We start from the raw sequence: 13,001 nt of genomic DNA on the forward strand, positions 1-13,001 counted from the left end.
TTATAAAAGTTAGCATTACAAAAGATAACATCTAATCTTTTTTAACACATAATAAATGAAACTAAAGAAATAATAAATTTGTATTGTTGTTTGTTATTTTTAATAGATTTAACCAATTATCAATTTTTAATATTCTAGAATACCCACCTGGTTGGTATAGTCGTGAAAGTGTCTTCCCAAATCAGATGATTTACAAGTCGACAGTTACAGATAAGAGGAGTTTCTTTTTAATGGATTTTAGTGGGTTTTGGTGGTTGGGATTCAATTATGCGCACTTAATATCATCATCTTTCATCGACATAAGCAATACTTCAATGGACTGCTGATGGCAGAACAGGTAAAAGTGAGAACAAAACATTCTAGAATATAGCTATTGAAATTTTAATTGTCTATCAAGATATAAATTAAAACTATGATTTATAATTAACATGCAGTTAAAAAAGAATTCATATATTTTTTATGTAAAAGGGTTCCTTTGAATTTTGTGATTTGTTTTTCCTTAAATGGTTTCTGCATTATTGTAGTAATCTACTACTGCTGCTTTCTCTGAAAATATATACTGTATTTATTAGCGAGGGTTAACGAAGATTAATCTTGTGATTACCCTAGAAGAACAGTTGTAGCAATCCTCCCGGTCAAAGCAATATTTGTCAATAGAGTTCATGATCTGATGGTGGAATCAAATTTTTATGGTGTTGTAATATTAAGAAACAGATTGGTATTTGTCTATTAGTTTTATGTTTGCTTCTAGTATGAGCATTACCTCTTTTTGGGTATGAAAATCGCTGTAAAATTCATGTTATATATAATGAAATGATAAAAGTTAAATAATTTGATATTTATTTAAACTATGGTATTAATCAATTTTAACAAGAATACTTAAAAAACCTAGTTTTTTCAAATGTATTATTTTTTAGATTGTTTTAATGATATAAAAATAATAATTATTAAATGTTATATCATTAAAACACATATTGTTTGTAATAATTATCTTTTGTAATATTTTAAAACTTAGTGGTATAATTATTTATATTTACACTGTTAAAAATTAAGGTTTTCCATAATTGTGTAATATTCTTCCATTTAATTTTGCGGAGTATAATATAAATACGTTAATAAAAACATTCATTATTCGGGAAAAAATATTTGCAATTAATATTTATACAAATAAGCATGAAAAAGATTCTCATCTCATGTTATGAAAATCATTTTATTTGTAACTAGTTAATTATAAATATATAGTATCCATAGAAAAAAATTTTTAATTTGTATAGTATCCATGAAATAAATTTTTAATTTTTATTGTTTAATATTTTAAATAAATTTTAGCAATTATCATTCTTTTAACATTTTTTAATATCCACCGGGTTGGTCTAGTGGTACCCAAATACCCTGATTTAAAATTCAAGAGTTCCAGCATTCAAGCCAGACTCTTTCTATTAACATACAAACAGAATATGGCTGTAGGTTTTGTTTTGTTATGAGGACACACAGTTAGGATATCCTATAGATATGATTACATGAACATTATCCATCTAACATACAAATAACAACACGTGTTTTGGGCTATTTACAATTATTTATCACTTTGTAGAATATCAAGGTTGTCGTTAATATTAGTACACTTGAAAGTATGGTGACTGAAATTGTGTTATCGAACACTAGTAGTACAAACAGTTTTCGAAAAAATTACAATGAAATTATAAACTGTAGTGTACTATTCTCATAAATGCATCATTATACTGTACTATAAATATAAATGTTTTCCAAAAAAATGTTTGTTACATAAAAATCAGTAAGACACTAGATCAAAAACTCTTATTAATGTAGAATTTCCTTTAAAAAAAAAATACTTGTTAAATATATTTGACAGATAGTACACAATGTTTTAGGGTTCAATACAAGAAGCAAAAAATAAAAACATTACAAAAATCTTACCCGACTGATTTCATTAATAATATAATTAATATTTGAATTTTTTTTTAGATAATTTTAATGTAAAAATCAACTAATTTATGTAATAGTTATTTATAATTGTTTTTTTAATAAATTGTCAGGAAATCGGTTGTTAATATTTTTGTGTATTTCAAGAGATTTCAGAAACATCTAATCTGTCATCAAAGCTTAGAGGGTTTGACGAAAATAATTGAGTGTAATAATTACTATTTTTATTGATTTAAAGATATTTCAAAAATTATATCCAAATTACCTGGGTTTTGGAAAGTGAATTACTATTTAATAAGATTTATAAAAGTTAGCATTACAAAAGATAACATCTAATCTTTTATAACTCATATTAAATGAAACTAAAGGAATATAAATATATAGTTTCCATAGAAATAAATTTATATTGTTGTTTGTAATTTTAAATAAATTTAACCAATTATCAATTTTTAATATTCTAGAATATCCACCTGGTTGGTATAGTGGTGAAAGTGTCTTCCCAAATCAGCTGATTTACAAGTCGAAAGTTACAGATAAGAGGAGTTTCTTTTTAATGGATTTGAGTGGGTTTTGGTGGTTGGGATTCAATTATGCAGACTTATTATCATCCTCTTTCATCGACATAAGCAATACTTCAATGGACTGCTGATGGCAGAACAGGTAAAAGTGAGAACAAAACATTCTAGAATATAGCTATTGAAATTTTATTTGTCTATCAAGATATAAATTAAAACTATGATTTATAATTAACATGCAGTTAAAAAAGAATTCATATATTTTTTATGTAAAAGGTTTCCTTTTAATTTTGTGATTTGTTTTTCCTTAAATGGTTTCTGCATTATTGTAGTAATCTACTACTGCTGCCTTCTCTGAAAATATATACTGTATTTATTAGCGAGGGTTAACTAACATTAATCTTGTGATTACCCTAGAAGAACAGTTGTAGCAATCCTCCCGGTCAAAGCAATATTTGTCAATACAGTTCATGATCTGATGGTGGAATCAAATTTTTATGGTGTTGTAATATTAAGAAACAGATTGGTAATGGCCTATTAGTCTATTAGGTCTATTAGCATTATCTGTTTTTGGGAATGAAAAACGCTGTAAAATTCATGTTGTATATAAAGAAATGATAAAAGTTAAATTATTTTTTACTTATTTAAACTATTGTATTAATCAATTTTAACAAGAATAATTAAGAAACCTAGTTTTTTCAAATGTATAATTTTTTTTGGATTGTTTGAATGATATAAAAATAATAATTATTAAATGTTATATCATTAAAACAATTATTGTTTGTAATAATTATCTTTTGTAATATTTTTAAAGGTAGTGGTATAATTATTTATATTTTACACGGTTAAAAATTAAGGTTTTTAATAATTGTGTAATATTGTTCCATTTAATTTTGCGGAGTATAATATAAATACGTTAATAAAAACATTCATTATTCGGGAAAAAATATTTGCAATTAATATTTATACAAATAAGCATGAAAGAGAATCTCATCTCATGTTATGAAAATCATTTTATTTGTAACTAGTTAAATATAAATATATAGTATCCATTGAAATAAATTTTTAATTTGTATAGTATCCATGAAATAAATTTTTAATTTTTATTGTTTAATATTTTAAATAAATTTTAGCAATTATCATTCTTTTAACATTTTGTAATATCCACCGGGTTGGTCTAGTGGTACCCAAATACCCTGATTTAAAATTCAAGAGTTCCAGCATTCAAGCCACACTCCTTTTATTAACATACAAACAGAATATTGCTGTTGGTTTTGTTTTCTTAGGAGGACCCACAGTTAGGATATCCTACAGATATGATTAGATGAACATTATCCATCTAACATACAAATAACATCACGTGTTTTAGCGTTTTGGGCTAATTATAATTATTACCTCTTTGTCAAGGTTGTTGTTTAATATTAATACACTTGCAAGTATGGTGACTGAAATTGTGTTCATTTTATATTTGTGAGCATGTGCGCACATGTGTTAAAAGTACAAACAGTTATTGAAAAAATTACAATGAAATTATAAACTGTAGTTTACGATTCTCATAAATGTGTCATTACTTCGGCACAAAAACAAAAGGTACTGTAATATAAATATAACTGTTTTTCAAAAAAAGATTGTTACATAAAAACAGTAAGACACTAGATCAAAAATACTGATTAATTTAGAATTTCCTTTAAAAAAACTACTTGTTAAATATATTTGACAGATAGTACACAATGTTTCAGGGTTCCATACAAGAAGCAAAAAATAAAAAACATTACAAAAATCTTATCCAGTTGATTTCATTAATAATATAATTAACATATCCTTTTTTTTAGATAATTTTAATGTAAAAATTAAATAATCTATGTGATAATTATTTTTTATTATATTACAATTATGTAAAAAAATTAGAGGTATAAATTACTTTAATTTAAATGTCAGGAATTCAGTTGTTAATATTTTTGTTTATTTTAAGAGATTTCAGAAACATCTAATCTGTCATCAAATTTTAGAGGGTTTTACGAAAATATTTGAGTGTAATAATTACTGTTTTCCAAAGGTTTCCTTTGAATTTTGTGATTTGTTTTTCCTAATCTGTTTAGTAAATGGTCTCTGCCTTGTTAGAGTAATCTACTACTGCAGCTTTCTCTGAAAATACATACTGTATTTATTAGCAAATAAGACCACTCGACGGTTAACTATGATTAATCTTGTTATTACCCTAGAAGAACAGTTGTAGCAATCCTCCCGGTCAAAGCAATGTTTGTCAATAGAGTTCATGATCTGATGTTGGAGTCGAATTTTTATTGTGTTGTAATATTAAGAAACAGATTGGTAATGGTCTATTAGTCTATTAGGTCTATTAGCATTATCTGTTTTTGGGAATGAAAATCGCTGTAAAATTCATGTTGTATATAAAGAAATGATAAAAGTTAAATTATTTTTTACTTATTTAAACTATTGTATTAATCAATTTTAACAAGAATAATTAAGAAACCTCGTTTTTTCAAATGTATAATTATTTTTGGATTGTTTGAATGATATAAAAATAATAATTATTAAATGTTATATCATTAAAACAATTATTGTTTGTAATAATTATCTTTTGTAATATTTTAAAAGTTAGTGGTATAATTATTATATTTTACACGGTTAAAAATTACGGTTTTTAATAATTGTGTAATATTCTTCCATTTAATTTTTCGGAATATTATATGAATACTTTAATAAAAGCATTTATTCAAAATAAATAATGAAAAACGAATTGATAATTCGGGAAAAAATATTTGCAGTTAAAATTTATACAAATAAACATGACAGAATCTCATCTGACTTTATGAAAATCATTTTATTTGTAAGTAGTTAAATATAAATATATAGTATCCATGGAAATAAATTTTTAATTTGTATAGTATCCATGGAAATAAATTTTTAATTTGTATATTGTCCATGGAAATAAATTTTTACTTTTTATTGTTTAAAATTTTTGCAATTATCTTTATTTTAACATTTTAGAATATCAACCGGGATCGTCTAGTGGTACCCAAATTACCTGATTTGAAATTCAAGTGTTCCAGCATTCAAGCCGTACTCCTTTTATTAAAATACAAAATTTTCTTCAAACCCTCTAAAATTGGATGACAGATTAGATAGATGTTTCTGAAATCTCTTGAAATAAACAAAAATATTAACAACTGATTTCCTGACAGTTTAATTAAATTAATTTATACCTCTTATTTTTTTAAATAATTATAATATAATAAAAAATAATTATTACCTGAATTAAACTATCAGCAATATTCAGTTTGTATTTTAATAGAAGGAGTACGGCTTGAATGCTGGAATACTTGAATTTCAAATCAGGTAATTTGGGTACCACCACTAGACCAACCCGGTGGATATTATAAAATGTTAAAAGAATGATAATTGCTAAAATTTATTTAAAATTTTAAACAATACAAATTAAAAATTTATTTCCATGGATACTATTTAGTTATATTTAACTAGTTACAAATAAAAATGATTTTCATAACGTCAGATGAGATTTTCTGTCATCCTTTTTTGTATAAATTTTATAAAATCCAAATTTTTTTCCCGAATTATCAATTTGTTTTTCATTATTCATTTTGAAAAAAATGTTTTTATTAATGTATTCATATAATACTCCCCAAAATTAAATGGAAGAATAATGCACAATTATAAAAACCTTAATTTTAAACAGTGTAAATATAAATAATTATACCACTAAGTTTTAAAATATTAACAACAGGAACGTCCGACGGTTGAGATGTGTCCATGTACTCAATATTGATCTGCCTAACAGTATGGAATCTAACACCGCTGAGTTTTGTGGTGTCATATCTAATTTCTTTGTTACTTCTCATACTTTTCTTCTTGTTTGTATTATTTTTTCTTTATCATTAATGTTTGTTCTTGTGGACTGAATGGTGCTTAAATTAATGATTTGTGATTTATGATTAAGCTTGAACGTTCATATTGGAATTTAAATTTACTTGCAACTATTTATTGTGTGTTACTTATTATTCCCTTGAAATATTGCAGACTAAGTATCTTAAATTTGTATCTTATCTAAAATGACACATAAATGTATTACTGATATGAATTGTATTACTAATACCATCATCAGTATTGGTATCTACCCATTCTGGATATCAATAATATAATCTATAATTAATATTATGATCAGAATATTTATTTATCTATGTTTTATAAATAAATGAAAAAATTACATTCTGTCTCCACAAAGACTCAGATCCAAGCTAGTCCAAAATACACACTTAAACTGCTGGTTGTTTTAAGATCAGAAAAGATACTTAAACACCACTTACCTGATCTTCATTTGTTACTAATGTTAAATGAATTTGTAATAAAATGATTTCCTGAATAAAAAGGCATTCTGGAACTAATTTTTTGTAATTTTCTGACTTTTTAATTATTTATACTAAGAAAAAATATTTTTATAATAAATCATACAAAATTATGAAAACGTGAATTTTTTGTTATAAAAATATTTTTGGATGAGGACTTTAAGTGGATATTGATATAATTTTATGGTTAAGTAATGTCATAAGAAGTAAATTAATTTAAATGCAAAATGTTGCTTTTAAACTCTCCACAGTTACATTAATTAATTGTCATTGTAAAAATGACTTTTATTGTAAATAAATTAATAAAGTAACTTTTTTTATTAAAATTACTGAATCTACATTAATTAAACTAAATTACATAATTATTTTATGAAAACGTAGACATTTAAATGTATACATTTAATATATCTATTGTAATAGTTGTATATGCTTTTATGAAGATGAGGCTTTTATAGCTAACCTTATTTATATTATGTTAATTTTTAATATAGAAGAAGTTTAATATGCCTGATAGGTTTCAGTTTAAAGACACTCTTGGTTTAAATCCGAAATGTCCAATTAATCATAGAATGGATAAGTGAAGTCCTTTCAATATTCCTTTGATTTAGAAGGAATTAGTGAATATTTTGAAAAAAAATTAATTAAAATTGGCATTTTAATCTGAAAGAAATTTACTAAGTATAACCTTTGTAAATCCATTGTCTGATACATCTGATAAAAATAATAATTTATCAGGACATTTTTAATTCAAAAATTGAATAAATTGGAGTTTTCATGGAATAAGAAAGGAACTACTAAAATTATGAACCAGTTTAAACAGCCATAAAATAGACCATAGCAAAAATATAATTTAATTTGTTTCTAATAACCAAGAATTTCTTAATATTACCATTATTAAATTTTTATGATAGGTAAGATGAATGATTTGTAACACAATAAGTTTTCCAAGCATGGTTAACCATCTTTATTAAAAAAGAATATTGTTTTAAACTATAAGATAATCAACTGTGCGTTTTACAGCTCTTTAATATTCACAGTTTTTTAAGGTTTTATGAATTTTCCAACAAATAAAGGGGTATCTGTTGACTCGTGTACAATTGCATATAAAAATGGATGGTCTGCTTTAATTATATTTCTTTCTAAACAACCCATACGAAATGACAAATCCACACCTGAAACATATAAAAATATTTCCATAAAAAACAATTTTTTTTTTAATGAGGCTGTTTTTTTAAAAATAATTCCTAAATATTATATAAAATAAAAAAAAAAATATTTTTCAACTGAGGGGAGAGGGAACAAAGGAAAAACTTTATATAATAAATACAGAATTACATTCTGCAATTTTAAAAATACTTTTCTGTAAAAGAGTAAAAAAAAAAATTAAAACTTACACAAGAGTAAAATATTTGGTACTGATCTTTTGGCTTGATATCACCACATGTCTGAAGCTTGTGCATGTGAACACTACAATAATAATGATCAATACAAATAAATCCTATCAAAAAAGAGATATGGAACTAGACAATCACACCTCTTCTTTCTTTTCTGTTTAGTCTTCTGGTATTATTTCAGAGGATGAATGAGAATGATATGTATGAATTAAATACAGTATAGGCTTGTACAGTCTCAGGTTGACTATTCCTGAAATGTGTGGTTAATTGAAACCCAACCACCAAAGAACACCGGTATCCATGATCTAGTATTCAAATCCATATAAAAATAACTGACTTTATTAGGACTTGAACGCTAATGTGTGGCCTTTACTAGGATTTGAACTTTGATTAGAACTAGGATTAGAACTCTTGACTTTAAAATCAGCTGATCTGTATAAAAGTAACTTTAATAGAATTTGAACGTAATAAAGACAGTTAATTACTTTTATACAGATTTAAATACTACACAATCTTCGTATTTAAATAAAAAAATCTATTCAAATTTTTCATGAAACAATATGGGAGTTATAATATACCTTGACTCTAAGGGATAATATGTTTGTTAACTACCTTGAAATTTTAAGATTTCTTAGAAAGCAAGGTAACATTAACTTAGAATTTAAAAACACATTTGATTGTAACTCCTAGTGTTTTACTGAAAATATTTTCTTCCTTGAAAATGAAATACAAGCGTTGGAAGTTAAAAGAAAGTTTGACAATCTTGATAGATTAATCATCTAATTTAATTAATGTGGTCCAATTTTCTTCGCATAATAAGTAAAAAAAAAAAAATGACTTACCAGTAGCAACTACAGCTTCTGTAGAATTCTCATCAATATTGATAAATGTTTTTTGAACAACATTAGATACTTTTACTGGCACAGATGAAAGTTTGCTAAAATCTGCTTTATCAGAGAAAATTGTATTCAATCCCATCTAAAAATTACAACACAGCCTAACTTCAGTGATTTCAAAATGATGAATGATATTAGTATTGTATTCATTAAAGTATTAATAAACATAAATGATACGTGTGGACAAAGAAAATTTTCCTATCTCCTTATCAGAATTATAAATACTTTCTGAAATAACTTGTAACTAAGTTATGTGTTTAAGACCCATGAGAATATATGTTATTTAAAGATTATCATATTACTACTATTTGTCAAACAATTTCAACATAAGACCCTACATTGATTAACTACTCATTATGAAGGAAGCAATTTCCAAATACTTGATGTACCAAAAGAATTTCTATCTATTCACTATTTACTGAAAAAGCCTTCTACAGATAGGATAAAAGGCTTGCCTTTGATTAATTTGAATTTGTTAAACTAGCAAGACAGAGCGAATTCAATGATTAAGAGAAAATAAATGGAAATAATTCACTTTTACCTAAGCTCAGCAATCTAACATTGTCTACTACTGAATTTTAACCATCTTTTGAAGAAGCTCATAAAATATTAATCAAGTGATTAAAATTTATATTCACACATTCTCTCCAAAAAATAAAAGTTTTGTTATAATGTAGATGTATACTTTACTTTATACCTTCTGCAAGAACTTAATATTTTAAATACAGGTGTTTCCTTCAAAGCAACCTTAAATTTCTAAACTAGTTTTTCCCATAATGAAAAAATCTGATGTGGACACCACATGGCTTCTTTATATCCCTATTAAATTACATATACACATTTTTTAAAAGTGAGAAGTACATCAAATTTTATTTCATTTTTTTTCTATTGTTATTATTGAATTATTATTTATCGTTAAAAATGTTTTTACAATCAGATTAATAATTACTAATAAATCAACTTATTTAATTTTTTTTTTAAATTTTAAAAAAGTGATGAAGTCTGATTTGAACTGATGTACCTTCCCCTTCAAAGATCCAAATATTTCATTGATTAAAATTCTATTTGGTCTGAAACCAATTAAAATAAGTACCACTTATGATACATCATTGAAAAGCTCTCATTGAGGACCTATTACTGCAGTTAAGAAAATGCCCAAAATCCAAATGTTTTTGGATTTTGGACTTTGGACACTTGTTTCAGTCGACTGCAGTCAAAATGGGAGGTGCACAACTAGATGTTACAACAGCCCTAAATCCAAAATTTCAACACTCTATGGCTAATCATTTTTTATTTATGCGAGATACATACATATATGTACATACATACAGATGCCACGCTGAAACTAGTCAAAATGGATATTTCTGTTTAAATTTGAAAACCAAAATTTTTCACAATCACAATACTTCATTATTTCCGATACAAGTAAGTAAAAACATTAAAATTTAAAATTAACATTACTGTCTCATAAACTTGGCCTGTAACTGAAAATAAATCACAATTTGAAATACACTTAGTTGAAATCTGAAATGATTGTACTTAATGGTTTATGTAAAAACTACCTTTCTATGAAAAAATCCATTTTAATGCTATAAAATATTGGTTCTTAATATAAATCTTGATAAGGAATTATTTAGTTATAATAATTTATATTGTCAAAATAAAAAGGAAAATATATATAAGCAAATATATTTTCCTTTTATTACTTTACTTCTATTATTTATATATTTTCAACAAAACATTTAAATTGAGAGTGAATATTTATTTATATCTAGTTCTTCTGTAAGAGAATGAATATAGTAATACCTAAATGATAAAATAATACAAAATTCAAACAATAAGAAAAAACTACTCAGGAGATAATGAATTTCACATACAGGTCATATCTCGAACAATAATATCTCTTTTTTTAATCAATATTGCAAAATAATAAAAGGGAATGAAGGAGAACATAAAGTATAATAAATACTGTCACAGATCATTTTTTTAATTACAGTTTTTAATTTACCTAAAAATTTCTTCTTGGAATATGTAAAGGATTATCTGACTATGAAAACCAGTTTAGCTAAGAAGATTCTGATAATAAATTGACTCGGACATACAGGTGTATCTAGGTCACCAAACAGCGAAGCAACTATTTTACTGTTTGGGAGAGGGGGTTTGACTGCCTTACAGCTTATCTACAGACTCAGTTTTCTAACCGGAATATGACAAAGGGGGCCAGTTTGGAGTCTAAGATAATAATCAAATAATGCATGCAACCTCTCATATTTCTTCTATGATATAATCCAAATCAAACATTAAATATACAAACTATATGACATATTAGGAAAAACTTTTTTTTTTCTTTTCTTTTTTTTTGTCTTCAGTCATTTGACTGGTTTGATGCAGCTCTCCAAGATTCCCTATCTAGTGCTAGTCGTTTCATTTCAGTATACCCTGTACATCCTACATCCCTAGCAATTTGTTTTACATATTCCAAACGTGGCCTGCCTACACAATTTTTCCCTTCTACCTGTCCTTCCAATATTAAAGCGACTATTCCAGGATGCCTTAGTATGTGGCCAATAAGTCTGTCTCTTCTTTTAACTATATTTTTCCAAATGCTTCTTACTTCATCTATTTGCCGCAATACCTCTTCATTTGTCACTTTATCCACCCATCTGATTTTTAACATTCTCCTATAGCACCACATTTCAAAAGCTTCTAATCTTTTCTTCTCAGATACTCCGATCATCCAAGTTTCACTTCCATATAAAGCGACACTCCAAACATACACTTTCAAAAATCTTTTCCTGACATTTAAATTAATTTTTGATGTAAACAAATTATATTTCCTACTGAAGGCTCGTTTAGCTTGTGCTATTCGGCATTTTATATCGCTCCTGCTTCGTCCATCTTTAGTAATTCTACTTCCCAAATAACAAAATTCTTCTACCTCCATAATCTTTTTTCCTCCTATTTTCACATTCAGTGGTCCATCTTTGTTATTTCTACTACATTTCATTACTTTTGTTTTGTTCTTGTTTATTTTCATGCGATAGTTCTTGCATAGGACTTCATCTATGCCATTCATTGTTTCTTCTAAATCCTTTTTACTCTCGGCTAGAATTACTATATCATCAGCAAATCGTAGCATCTTTATCTTTTCACCTTGTACTGTTACTCCGAATCTAAATTGTTCTTTAAAATCATTAACTGCTAGTTCCATGTAAAGATTAAAAAGTAACGGGGATAGGGAACATCCTTGTCGGACTCCCTTTCTTATTGCGGCTTCTTTCTTATGTTCTTCAATTGTTACTGTTGCTGTTTGGTTCCTGTTCATGTTAGCAACTGTTCTTCTATCTCTGTATTTGAACCCTAATTTTTTTAAAATGCTGAACATTTTATTCCAGTCTACGTTATCGAATGCCTTTTCTAGGTCTATAAACGCCAAGTATGTTGGTTTGTTTTTCTTTAATCTTCCTTCTACTATTAATCTGAGGCCTAAAATTGCTTCCCTTGTCCCTATACTTTTCCTGAAACCAAATTGGTCTTCTTCTAACACTTCTTCCACTCTCCTCTCAATTCTTCTGTATAGAATTCTAGTTAAGATTTTTGATGCATGACTAGTTAAACTAATTGTTCTGTATTCTTCACATTTATCTGCCCCTGCTTTCTTTGGTATCATGACTATAACACTTTTTTTGAAGTCTGACGGAACTTCCCCTTTTTAATAAATATTAAACACTAGTTTGTATAATCTATCAATCGCTTCCTCACCTGCACTGCGCAGTAATTGTACAAGTATTCCGTCTTTTCCAGGAGCCTTTCTGCCATTTAAATCTTTTAATGCTCTCTTAAATTCAGATCTCAGTATTGTTTCTC

General features: G+C 26.2%; 1 protein-coding gene across 3 annotated transcripts in view; it reads right to left on the reverse strand.

Annotated features, from left to right (window-relative positions):
• Positions 1 to 7,793: 7,793 nt before the first annotated feature.
• The window catches only part of LOC142334185 (serine protease inhibitor-like), a 267,470-nt gene continuing 262,262 nt past the window's right edge, over positions 7,794 to 13,001 (reverse strand). For all 3 annotated transcript variants that reach the window (XM_075382002.1, XM_075381998.1, XM_075382000.1), the window contains 2 exons: positions 9,081 to 9,216; positions 7,794 to 8,016 (listed from right to left, as the gene is read on the reverse strand). In XM_075382002.1, coding sequence (XP_075238117.1) covers positions 7,886 to 8,016; positions 9,081 to 9,216 — 267 coding nt within the window. In that variant the 3' untranslated portion in view covers positions 7,794 to 7,885. The remainder of the gene's footprint in view (positions 8,017 to 9,080; positions 9,217 to 13,001) is intronic.

Source organism: Lycorma delicatula, chromosome 1 (assembly GCF_047948215.1).
Source record: "Lycorma delicatula isolate Av1 chromosome 1, ASM4794821v1, whole genome shotgun sequence".
NCBI lineage: Eukaryota > Metazoa > Arthropoda > Insecta > Hemiptera > Fulgoridae > Lycorma > Lycorma delicatula.